General features: G+C 38.8%; 1 protein-coding gene across 7 annotated transcripts in view; it reads left to right on the forward strand.

The window, feature by feature from the left end:
* The window catches only part of si:ch211-285f17.1 (sickle tail protein), a 689,517-nt gene that overhangs the window by 571,912 nt on the left and 103,919 nt on the right, over nucleotides 1-13,686 (forward strand). For all 7 annotated transcript variants that reach the window (XM_060825000.1, XM_060825002.1, XM_060825004.1 and 4 more), the window contains one exon: nucleotides 8,396-9,213. In XM_060825000.1, the coding sequence (XP_060680983.1) occupies nucleotides 8,396-9,213 (818 nt within the window). The remainder of the gene's footprint in view (nucleotides 1-8,395; nucleotides 9,214-13,686) is intronic.

Below are 13,686 nucleotides of genomic sequence, written 5' to 3' on the forward strand. Positions count from 1 at the left end.
TGAACATCTGCCTCCAATCAGCTTTTAAACGTTCTTGCCTAATACTTGGTCTTTCTCCAATTTAGAACTTCAACTTTTAGATCTTTTCCATCATAGTTCTATTAGATTTAAAATAATGGTCACTGGCCCCTACTGCCACCTCAGTCACCTGCCCTGCCTTACTTCCCAAGAGTGGGTCAAGTTTTGCACCTTCTCTAGTAATTGGTAGAATTGTTAGAAATGAATCAATTCGGTCTAATAGTCATTGTGAGAACTTGCTGCAGAGTGACCAAGTTTAGGAATTGCATATTCCAGAAAGTAAATGGTTTTTTTTAGAAGAGATGGGCAAACTGGAAAAGGATGATGGGTGAACTTAATGATAGTGAATGGGATAATGACAGTGGGGAGAAAGGATCTTTGATCAGGAAATTAGGTGTCAATCAAAATGATTCTCCTACTTATCAAAATGGGACAGAACCTGATGGTTATTGTTCAGATATTCGTGACAGGTACTGTTCTACACCACAGATACTATCAGGAAATTAGGGGCACATATAATATGGATAATACAGCAATCGTGGGGTTGGAGGGTATTTAAATTCTCCCAAAGCATCAAATTGTGATATTGGTTTTTAATATTGTCAGTATGCTAAATTAAAACTTGATTTGGAGTTTTGGATTTTTGTGGGTACAATTTAAAGTGATTGAATTAGAATTTATTTTTGTCTCCAGGCAACCAACTACACTAGCTGCTGGACCAAAAAGTTACATTGTATCTAGTTCAGAATACTTGATGCTGTCAGGTAGTTCTGCTAGCTTCTAACACTCTTAAAGGTACAGTACACTTCTCCACCTTCATAAACGTGAGAAAAATGAGAAGCCATGGAATAAAGGGACAGTTGCAAAATGAATAAAAGATTTGCTGATTAATAGGAAATCAAGTAATGGCCAATGGATATTTTTTGAGCTGAAGAAAGGTTTGTAGTGGAGTTCCCCAGGGAGTGGCATTGAATCTGTTGCTACTCCTGCGATTATATGAATGATCTAGATCTTGGTAAGCAGGGAACAACTTCAAAGTTTCTAAATGGTAGAAAGCTTAGAAGCATTATAAACTGAGAGAAGAACAGTGTGGAATTCCTCCAAACTTGTCTAACTACTTTTGAAGTGGGTGGATAGGTAGCAGATGAACGTCAATGCCAATGAGTGTACTATGATGGGTTTTGATAGGAAGAACATGGGCAAAAATACGAAATAAGAGATACAGTTCTGAAGAGGATGATGGAGCATAGAGATCTGGCTATATTTTAAAGATGGCATGGTGGGTGGGGTGGGGGGGGCGCGAATGTAATGGTGGTATCTATTTGGGAATGAGATGAGGAAAATATTCTTCACTGAAAGGGCTGGAACTCAGAATTCTCTACCACAAAGTTTGCCAACTATTGATATTCTCAATCCACTCAAGTAGGCTCTTAAAAAAAAATGGACCAGCTTTTCTCCCATCACTTTGCAATCTTTGCACACTCTCTCAACTTGCACGTTAATTTGTGTTCTTTTTGAGTGTTGGTATTTTATATTAAACAATATGAAATTTACATATCTTCACTTTAAGGGTATTTAATAAGCATTGTACTGTTCTACTGAGTAATGGACCAAAAATCAATAAAGCTTTGTATTTATTTTGCATCACTCATGAACTTGGGATGTCCAAAACCACTTTATGGCTGATGGAATGCTCTTAAAGATTATAATGAGGGAAATGGGCAATCAATTTTGTATAACTTTTTAAAAAATTGATACTTGGGATGTAGGTATCATTTCAGGGTTTGTATTTTCTACCCATATTACTGCCATAGTCCTGGGGTGCAGGGATATCCCCTCGATCAATTTGAGAAGCAAGTGTCAGGATTTTGACCCAGTGATGGAGAAAGAACAATAAGATTCTAAATCGAGATGTGTATTGGAGGAGAACCTGCAGGTATTATCGAATAGAAATTTATTGTCACATGTATTTTAAATAAAACTTTTCACTATTTTTCAGGTTGTCACACCATGACACCTATATTAATGACAGAAGTCATACATTATGGAAAACGAGTAAAATTAGGACAAGTTCATGACTGTTTAGTTAACAGTTCCTGGGCTTGGGGAAAGCCGATTTAAAGAATGATGGGATACCCTGAAGATGCAGTTGGGATGAGACTGCCACTCCAGCTACAGGAAGCCACCTCATTGCAGGGCAACAGAAACCTCTTCTTTCCCCTTCAACAGTCCTCCAGCTGTTGCTGCCAATCGCAGTCTGTCCCTTTCGCTGATGCTTCTGCTCCTTCAGGTGTCCGGACCTAGCTGCAGAACCGCAGCCTCAGCCCAACCTGAGAGTCCGGGCTGGGTGACTCAGCAGAGGACCTGCTCCTCGCTTAATGGGATACCCAGGGCTGGGGTGGAGTAGTGTACTGGTGCTGGTATTGCTGCTGCTGCTGCTGCTGCTGGAGTTCCTCTCCTTCACAGCTGATGACGGTGTTTCCATGTATCTGCAGCCCTTGTTCTAGGTGGTAGAGGTCATGGATTTGGAAGGTGCTGTTGAAGGAGCCCATGTCTTCCACCATGAATATGTTCTTCCAATACAGAAATTTGAATTCTGGAAAGTAATTGTTCAACTCACAGTACTGATCCTTTTTAAGTGTCCTCTGTGGCCCAGTGCAATCCACAGGGTGTCTGAGGTGCACTCTTTCAGATAAGACATAACACTGAGACCCTAGCTGCTACTCTTGGGCACTGTTTTGAAGAAGAGCAAGGAAACTATCCCCAATGACTTGGTTACTATCTATCCTGGAATCAACATGATAGGGCCAGTCATCATGTCCCCTCATTAGCGCTTTGAGCCAATTGTGGACAAAAAGCTGAATTCCTGAGATGAGAGAGGAGTTGCTTTGATATCCAGTTTACTTTTGACAGTATGACATGGTGAAGCTCTAGCTGACGGAGTCGGTAGGAATCGGGTGGAAAATCCTTTCTGGTTGGAGACAGGAAGATGATTGTGGCTGCTGGAGTTTAATTATGTTAGTCCAAGGAGTTTCAGTGTAGTGTCCTAGGCCCAACCATCTTCAACTGCTACATCAATGACCTTCCCTCCATCGTAAGATCAGAAGTATCAATATTTGCTGATTGTGTATTATTTCAGCACTATTTACTACTTCTCAAAGACTGAAATAGCTCATGTCCATATGCAGCAAGACCTAGAAAATATCAGTCTACATCTGGATAATAGCAAATAATATTCATGCTGCACAAGTGTCTGACCATGACTGTCTCCATCAAGAGAAAATCTTATCATTGGCATTAGCAGTACTGCAACCCCCACTATTAGTAATCTGGGACCTACCATTTGAGCAGAAGCTGAACTGGATCGCTCGTATAAATGCACTGACTACAAGAAGGAACAGGTCAGAGGCAAGAAGTTCTGCAACAAGTAACTCACCACCTGTCTCCCCTAATGCCTGTCCACCAACTACAAGGCATAAGACAGCAGTGTGAAAGAATACTCTACATTTGTCTACATGAGTGCAGCTTGAAATATCCAGGGTGCAACCGACTGTGTTTCTTTTACAAAGCCATAAAAAAACTTAAGTTTTAATTGTATTATGTAATATTTTTTCCTCTCTTCTTTTGAAGATTTTGGGCTGTGATGTAGTGCAATAGTACAGCTGTTTAATTAAAACTATATGCAAATTATTATTTTGGAACTCTACATATAAATGGGAAATACTGATGCTTCAATACGCCACTTTCAACATTCACTTCTACCTCCTGAGGTACAGTGGCAGCTGTGTGTGCCACCTAGAAGATGCATTGCAGGAATTGCCTTCCGCAGCTTCCAAGCTTTGACCTCTACCCCCTCAGAAGAATAATGGAAACTGATTCATGGGAACACCATCACCTTGAAGTTGCACACTATCTTGACTTGGACTTCCAATGGACGCTGGCCTTGCTTGTATTGCCTACACAGTATCAACAAATTTTAAAATAAATAACACTAAGCAATTCTTTTAAATTTAACAATAGTTAAAACCCTTAGGTAATGGTTTCCAGTAAAGCAAACATAGTGTAAAAGCCATGTCGTTGTGGTCTCTGCACATCTTGTTTTACAATTGCATTATACTTTTTGACTACCAAAAATATGTACAACATTACTACTGCACTCTGTCTACTAGTTGATGTTCAGTTGGTTGCATCCTCAACTGAGTCCGAAGTCTGCACATTCAAGTCTTGTTACATTGAGCACAGAAGTATGGACTGATGTGCGCTAGGTGCTTCGCTGTCAGAGGAGCCATCTCTCCGATGAAATTTCAAACCTAGGTCCACTTGTGTCAACGTGAAGAATGTCATGGCAGTTCTTCAAAGACATGCAAGGGAATGAGCCCAGTTTCATAGTCAATGATCATCTTTAATTAGCATTAGTGCTTTAAAAGAAATCAGTTTGATCATTGTTGCACTGTAGCTTGTGGGTGTTTGCTGTGATGCTTCTTTGTGTATTATAACATTGGCTAGAAAGCACTGTGGAATGTCTAAGCTCCTAGAATTAGTTTGTTGAACTGTGACAGGCTTGTTTTTGTTCTTCCACTGAGGAAAGATACTAAGCATGAAACTTAACTGTTGATTCAAAGTAATCTGATGAGCTCATCCGGGTGTAAAACGGGCTTTAAATCTTGGTTTGAGCAAGTATTTATTCAACAGGAGGTTAGTATGCAGCAGAGAAAACAATTTACTTCTGCACTCCAGGGCACAGCAAGGTGTATGATCACAAGCTGAGGCTTACTACAATCACCAACTGTTTGCTGGAATAGTCTATAAATGCATGTGGTGATACACACTGCCTTTAACGTCACATATTTCATGTGACTTAAGCTTGACATTGGGAAGATGTTTGTATCTATTCTAATGGTTGTACATACTTCTCTATCCCACAAATTGTGCCAATCTGCATAGAATTGTACACACTTATTTTGTCCAGTTCTACAGAATATGGTGTTGGGCATGAGTTCCTACCAATGTGCTTAACTAATGAAGCACTTTAAGAAATTAGTGGCAAAGAGCAATTCTTCACATTGATTTATTTGAACATTTTTGAGGGAGATGCTTTAAGTGATGATCGACCCTCCCACCGGATCATGAGCTGGCATGAGGAGCTCTCTAAAGGCAAAAATTAGAACTGTAGATGCTAGAATCAGTGTCTAGATTAGAGTGGTGCTGGAAAAGCACAGCAGGCTAGGCAGCATCCAAAGAGCAGGAAAATCGATGTTTTGGGCAAAAGCCCTTCATCAGGAGAGATAAATGGGAAAGAGGTAGGGCTGGGGAGAAGGTAACTAAGAGTGCAATAGATGGATGGAGGTGGGGATGAAGATGATAGATCAGAGAGGAGGGTGGAGCAGATAGGTGGGAAGGAAGATTGGCAGGTAGGACCGATCATGAGGAAGGTGTTGAGCTGGCAGGTTGGCTCACTATAGGTAAGTGTCAACAAAGTGACAGGTGTTGAGGAATCAGCCTTCCCATGCCTTAATGTTGCCCCTCCTTGTTATCTTTCCTTGAATGCAAATGCATCTTGACACTTACAGAATCTGATTAATTGACCAGTTGAAGTAGTTTCCTAGACTGTCAATACCAATTAAAATAGTTGGAATCATATGAACATTTAAGTTTCATTAAGTCTACCTGTCATTTAACACGCTTACAAGTTCTTGATGAAATTATTCAGGATAACTAAGCTAGCTTCCAATATAATTTCTGCCAGGTATTCTATTTCATGTAATTATAAAGGTTAAAATAACAATATACATAATCAGTGTGGTTTCCTTTCTTTGACTATCATTACAAGATTTAGTAATATAATTTCTATATTTGGTAATGAGCTTTAAGTAACATCACCATTTTCAAATGTTCGGTTCATTTAGATTTAAGCATATCCTGTTCAGCTTGAGAGACCGGGTCTTAAAGCTTCACAAAGCCCTGATAACCTTTTAAGTTTTAATGATACAATGTAATGTTTTTCTTCTGTTCTTTTGTAGATTTGGTGCAATGAAATAGTACAACTGTGTAATTAAAACTGTATGTAAATCATTGTTTTGCAATTCTACATGAAAGCATCAGTGCTTTTGTGAATCAGTTACTTTTGTGTTAATGAGCTAAACCCTGACTTAAAAAGGGTTCAGAAGTGGTTTTGAAATCAAAATACCAAAAAAGCTATTCTGGCTGGTTATGAAAGCATCTGTTAAAACAGATGCAAATACTGTTAAAAACATGAAGGCAATTCAACGTCCAAGCTAGGAGAAGAATATATTTTCTGTAGGCTGTAATCATTTGTAATTTGCCAAAATTTAATATTTCTTGTTTGGCATAACTGCCTCCTGTACCTGTCGAACATACCCATGGGAATGATAGTTCATACACGAGGTCTTTTCACTATTGCCAAAAGGGAATGAGGTTAGAGACCAAAAAACTGCAGATGCTGGAATCCAAGGTAGACAAGCAGGAGACTGGAAGAACATAGTAAGCCAGGCAGCATCAGAAGGTGGAGAAGTCAATATTCTGGTCAAGTCCTGGAAAAGGGTTACAACTGAAACGTTAACTTTTCCATCTCCTGATGCTACCTGACTTGCTGTGTTCTTCCAGTCTCCTGCTTATCTAAAAAGGGAAATATAAGCAACATTGTATTTTTACATGTTCATCTTGTGAATTAATTTTCACAAATTTGATTATTCTTAACATTGCAAACAATGCTATTTAAAATGCTGAGTTATCCCACGTCCAAGTACAACACGATCAAAGGCATGCAAATGCTATAATGTTAATTTGAAATGTATATGTTTACTGTTGTTCTGTTGTCAGAAAATGTCATTTGAGTCTGTAGCTAACAAAATGAAATGGGGAAAAGGTGGATTGAAATACATTTTTTTAAGCCATGAATCCGTAAATCTTGATGGTTCACCTTCTTTTTGCTGAGGTATTTGTATGTGCTTCAATTGCCATGAAGTTTTCCTGTCGTCTCGTTTTAGAAAAAAACTGGAGCATGTGTCAATGAGCGAACAACACTTTTTTAAAGTATCACAGACGAATGATACATAAGAACTGTGATACAAGAATTATGGTTAATTTGTCATGTGGATTAAACGCTTTAAGTTATTATGGAATTTCCTGACGTGATTTTAGTGAATCAGAGGATAGTTTATATCAAGAAGCTGTTAAAGTCACAACGTCATTGATATGCTCCTCTGTATTAGAAAAGGTGAATTCAGTGCTAAAAAGCAGGATTCTAGAGTTGCTGCTTTAGTTTTTGGGAATCTTCTCATATAATTTTGATTTTGGGTAACTTGTAAATGTGCTCCTGATTGCTATTTGAAGAAGCTCCTGTGCTGCCTCCCCCATTGACTATGACTATGAATGAGCAAACATGGAGCCCATGTTTACTTCAAGTTTTCCACAAGCTGTAACACACAAGTAAATTGGAGGAAATTGAGGAATTTGCTATTTGATCACTGACATATGCATTGACTTCTGGAGCAATTAAGCAAATCTGATGGGTGAGGTTGGCATTGGGGTGTGATTTGTAAGGAGAGCTTAGCGTTTAGTACCACTGGGACAGAATCTGAAGTATTACTAGAAGACTTTTGTGATATGGCTGTTTTCTTTTGTGGAAGGTGAAATCTTATTAGGCAAGGAGGTGATGTCTCAGGAAATTGGAGTGATGGATGTTAGATGATCTGGGTTTCAACAACATTGTAGGAAGATGTTTGGGCACACTAACACTGAAGGGAACCTGGTGGCAGCAGTAATGTAGAGAAACCTAAATGAATGACAGTGCATGTAAATGTTTGGGTCATGGGGAGGGGAAAAACCTTTGTGGTAGGTACCAGAGTTGGACAGTTATGGAAATTTGAGATGTAGCATCTGATTAAATTGTATTTGATGGAAAAGAACTAGAGAAAAAAATTTGAGGCTGGGAGAATTTGGTGCAGGGTTGCTGAGGATACTAGACAGTGTGGATTTTGTTTTTAATGCCCTTTGTATTCCAACGTTCATGATGTCCCCAATCAATGGTTGAGGCCCATAGCCAGTTTAACAAATATTTTTAAATGTTTCTGATACTTCCTGTTACTTCAGAAATTTCCTTACTATGTTCTGCTTTAATTTTCTCACATTATGTTGGGCAGCTGTGCAACTAGGTAAATGTTGCATCCTGCTTGCTGCAGGTCATACTGAAATATGACCAGGCTTCAAATCTGCATCCATTCATACTGTATGTTACAAGAATAGCTGTGTGTCATATAACCCTTCAACACCTCTCTTCTTTTGAATAAAATCTCCCTGCCACACAATGGAAGAAAGATTTATCTCAAGCTAAATTATGTATTTTCTTTTATTTCAGATGCAAAGGGAAATGGTTCACACAAAAGATGCCCCTCCATCCTTTCGACACCATGTGCCTCTTCCTCATGGACCACCAAGTTCACCACCAATACCTCAATCAATGCCGCCATCTCCATCTAGAATTCCATATAATGGAGGGAGAACCATACCTATGCCAGGCAGTGCCACTGTTCCCAGGGACAGACTGTCCAATATGCCACCATCAAGGTCCATCTCCCCCAGCCCAAGTGCCATCTTGGAAAGAAGAGATGTAAAACCAGATGAGGATTTAAGCAGTAAAAATGTTGCCCTTTTCAGAAATGAAGGTCTGTATGCTGATCCGTATATGTATCTTGATGGGCGAATGAGTATTGCTTCATCCAGCACTGGAATTCCTGGGGATGTACCAGACCATATCCTATATCACCGCTCTTCATTGAGGTCTGGCAATACATATCCAAGCACCAATGTGCAGGCTGACCTAATGGAGCAGTCGCTATATAGAATAAAGCCAAGAAAATATTCTGACAGTTATATTCCGTCAATTGTCTCCAAAACACCCCCACCTTCTCCTCAGAAGATCAGTGAAATGCGAATCATGGATATTCATGGACAGAGTTCCCATCTGAGTCATCCTGTTCAACTTGATAGGTCCTCTTCCATACGGAGCTCCCTTAGGAAGGATTCTGGGACATCCATAGCTATGGAAGCAGCAGCCATCAAGGCGAGGAGTGCTGCTTCCTCGCCCTCTGTTTCAGACGTCATCCCATTTTCAGGTGACAAGCAAATGTCTGGGTACAGCAGCACTTCTGCAACACCGAATGACCCAGAAACCAGGTAAGGGGGAACAGATAAATGATTGCAGATAAGCTGTTCAAGCTGATGACTGCTGTGATTCGGTAAATTTCATGCTTGCAGATGTATTGTGAAATAATAAATTAACAAAACAAGTTAGTTTTTCTTTACTACTGTGATTCAAGAAGACACAGACTAAATGATGGCAATGTAATCCTGACCCTTGAGTTGACTGTGTTATCAAGGTGAGAAATTGCAGTGTAAAGAGTAGTTGGCAAGCCGGTTACAAAAAAAAGGGTTTAAAATTAGTTACTCAAATTAGCAAATATAATATAGGATATATCTGTATCAAATGGACTACAGCTAGAGATGAAAAGTAAATGCTGGCATTGCCCACATCCCATGGATGAATTGATTTTAAAAATCGGCATTTTGCATGGATTGGTGATTTTGACTAATTTTACATAAATGATTTGTACTTGGGTTTCATAAATATAGTTTTAATATTTGTGAATGACACCAAATTAGAGGGGCTTGGTCAATATTGAGGAAAACTGAAACAAAAAGCAATATATTTGTAAGTGTTCAGAATGGGCAAATGAATTTCAATGTCAACAAGTGTGGGATAATATATTTCAGTGGGATGAAAAGAAGGCTATGCCTTGCTGTATAAGTTTCTAAGGTGGAGGGCAAATGGATCTAGGAATACACATTCGCAAATAGTTCTGTTAAAATCCCTGACTAACTATAAAATGCAAGCAAAACACGGAGTTTATTTATTGTTGCCTGTCTCTAAGGGACAACTGTATACACATGCACGAAGATATAGCAGAGACACTTAGATCTGTATAAAACGCAATTAATTTATTAAGTTCTTTTTAAAAAAAACACACTTTTAACTGCCAGAGATATCTCAACCACTGTCTTTCACCACCCTGATTTTTGTAACTAACCCCAAATGTTATTATCCGGGAGAGTTGGCAGCTGGCCAGGCTGGAATCTGCTAGACTGTCTTTACCATACCTCCTGGCGTATGGGGTACTTGCAGCGTTAATCTTTAAAGTTTTGCTCAACAATCAGGGGTTTTCTGGGTTGCTTTATACACCAGTGTCTGTGCCAAGTGTTTGCCTAATTTGGAATTATTTGTGACCAATTCTGAATATTTTGTCCAAATGCATGCTTTATTTAGTAGAAACAGCAGTTACTGATTACCTGTAGTTTTAACTCCTAACAGACCTGAATGACTGAGCGTAATTCCACCCACAACTCAATGTAAAGCCTCTTATCAGTTCCTGTTATCTTTAGCCTTATCCAATATTATAAATAAATTTTTGGTCAAACCTTGATTAAACTAAGATTGGAACTTTTGATTGTAGAATGTGTGCCTAGTGTTGTGTCCTGTCTCTGATCACCACCAAATTGTTTAATTGTAGCATTACACCTTCATCTTCCAGATCAGAAGAAACAAATAATTACCAAGAACCTTTACCCAAATCATAACGTACAGTGAAACTTTGTGACGTGTAATTACTTTGAAAGTCAGAACACTGACTAGATCACATTGTGTACAGTTTGGGTAGTTTGTACTTTTTCCTTTAACTACTTTTAATAGACAAGAGTGCTAAGCAAACAATTTAACTTATTTCTGCCATAAAGTATTATTTACTTTATCTTGGTGTAATGGTTTTGGATGGGGTAACAAACTGCCCATTGATCTCCACCAGCGGTGGTCCTGTCAACCACTTGAACCACTTGAACCATGTGACGAAAACACTTCGGTCACTCTTCAGTAATTTTTCTTCATGTAGATTCAACAGCACCATCAACACGTAGCTATCCTCAGGGAGAGTGCATCATGACATTCTTCTTGGCCACTGGCATGTTCTGGCTACAATCTCTACTATGTGCCGTTCAGTCACATTTTATGTGACTTAATCTCGAGAATTAGCGAAATTGGCAACATCATTATGGATGTTGTAACAAAGCCAAAATTCCTGGACATGCATTCTCATCATTGCTGTATGTTCTCTCCTCTCATCAAAGGTAGTAGACCTTGCATACTGCTCAGGCTCTCTGATCCGTGAACTGTAGACTTAAGACTTAAGTCATATTGAATGGAAGGAACTTACTATTTTAAGAGACATCTCTGATGGGGTGATTTTTGCAATTATCCAATAGGAGCAAATTATTGAAGGCAAAATTTTCTTTGGCACAATATTCCCTTAAGAAAGAGAACCATTTTTGAGAGAGTGTCCTTGTAATTTAGGTGTTCTTATCGAAGTTTAGTAGTTTGGGCCTGAACTAATTAGTGGTTAGAAGAATGAGAGGTGACCTTGTTGAAGCTTACAAAGTGCTTAGGAGACCTAACATAGTTGCAAAACAGTTGTTTTCCCTTGTGGGAGAATTTAGAATCAGAGGACAAGATCTCAGTAAGGGGTTGCCCGTTTATGACCAAAATAAAGAAGGATTTCTCCTCTCACATGGTGGTGGCTCTGTGGAATTCTTTATTGCAGCGGACTTAGAGGCTAGGGCATTAGTATTTTCAAGGCTAAGGTTAGAAATCTTTAATCAGTAAAGGAATTGAGCGTAGTGGGGAAAAGTTAGGCAAGCAGAGCTGGGGACAATCAGATCAGGCATGATTTCATTGAATGGCACACCAGATGTGATGGGCTAAATGACCTTCTACTCTTCCTGTATCTTATGGTCCTAGCCTCCTCTTGTGAAATGTCCATTCTCTGTGACATGTGTTTCCCAAAAAAGGCTGTTTCGTTAACATTGTAAATTTGTTCGTTATGTAACCACCTTTTAATAGTTGCCCTCAAGTGAGTTTTTTTTTGGCCATCAAATCAAAAAGAGTCTGCCACTTGTTTTGATCTTTGATTCAAAAATCCAAGAATCTTGCCATGATATTCTTCCTGCTTATAGGCAACTCACCTTGCCAGCATTTAAAAGGTATAACACTTGGCACTTTTCTTGATTTTGTGAATATTGCTATGGATTGTTTTAACTCTCCATGGGGTAGTGTGTGTTAACTATTCATTTTCCTGCTTCAAAACATATTAAAACTGAGAGGATGATGGTTTTCCTTGATCTTTTTGTTTGAAGCACCTGGTTCATTGGGCATTTTTGGCTTTTGTTCAAAAGGAATTGTAACACTAAATCAAGTGTTGGTTTAGGGCTTTGAAATACCTCCTCTGTCTTTCCTGCTGTCTCACTTACTTTAAAATGGTTCCTGTGGTTCACCTGCTGCAAACAAGTACTGTTATTTATCACTCAACCAAGCACCGAGACAAGGAAAGCAAATTCATTTCATCTGTGTGCAACCCACAATCCAAATCAGTGTCAGCGAAGAAGGGTGAATCAAAGAGGTAGACTTCTTGCCTGCAGAAATTTTTTTTCTGAGAACAGAAGGTTCCTTGATTACATAATTGAATCATAAGGCCTGGTGTTGCCGGTGTAATCATTTGGTCTGACCTTGCTATCATTCCTGATGATGTGCACACAACCTGGAAGCGGCAGATGTTGAGAGGGGAATATGATCTGAATTGGGGATGTGGAACGTAAAAGATACAATATTAAATCAAAATTGCATGCAGTCGTGGAACTTTAAATGAAGTTTACTGTAGTTGAGCTAGTAGCTATGAGGGAATGTACACTAGTGTTGTAACAATATCCCAGAGTTCATCATCTTTATTTAACTCTGGACAAACTCTAAATTTATCCTCATGAAATGCAGTAAATAAAGCATTAACATCTCTAAATGCAACTATGCACTTAGTGAGGGAGAAAGGGATGAAGATAAATCTACCAAGCTGATAAATTGTTTTCTCTCTCGTGTCTTGATATTGTACTAGGAAGAAAACACTCAGGCCAAATGTAAGTCACTGCTGGCTGAGATTTAAATGCTGATACTGCAATGTGTAGGTTCATAAAAACCTCTGTTCCTACTTCTCTGAAGTCTGTTGAAAGAAATAATGGTGACGGCAAGTTTCAAGTATGCACAAAAATAGCTCAGGAGATTAATAACCATGCTCATAAAAGTTCACTGAAAGAAAGCCATTTAATAGCTCATTAATCATAAGTGACAGTCTAGCCAGTATAAATGTTCTATCAATGTTGCTTCAACTACTTAATGTATTTGTGTGCTATAAACTTTTCCATATGAAAATCCATAACAGCATCTTCTAAACTAAAATAAATTGGGAAATCTCTTGCATACTTCAGGAGAGAATGAAGTATAAAATATTCAGCAATATAAATGATGAACTCATGGCCTCATAAGATTTTATTTTAGTATTGTTTCAAATTCTTGGTTTAAAGATGCTTGAATTTAACTTGGACGATCATGTGGAGAATTGCATGCAAGTGCTCAACTGATGAATTGTTTAAATGATATAGTCATTGGATTTGATGGGCTGCAAGCTTCACTGAACTAGATCTTTTAAGTTTTCCCAATGGTTGCTTCAGTGAATTGATCCTGTACATAGCTGAGTTACAGACCAATGCACTCCAACA

This window comes from Hemiscyllium ocellatum, chromosome 5 (assembly GCF_020745735.1).
Source record: "Hemiscyllium ocellatum isolate sHemOce1 chromosome 5, sHemOce1.pat.X.cur, whole genome shotgun sequence".
In the NCBI taxonomy this organism is placed as follows: domain Eukaryota; kingdom Metazoa; phylum Chordata; class Chondrichthyes; order Orectolobiformes; family Hemiscylliidae; genus Hemiscyllium; species Hemiscyllium ocellatum.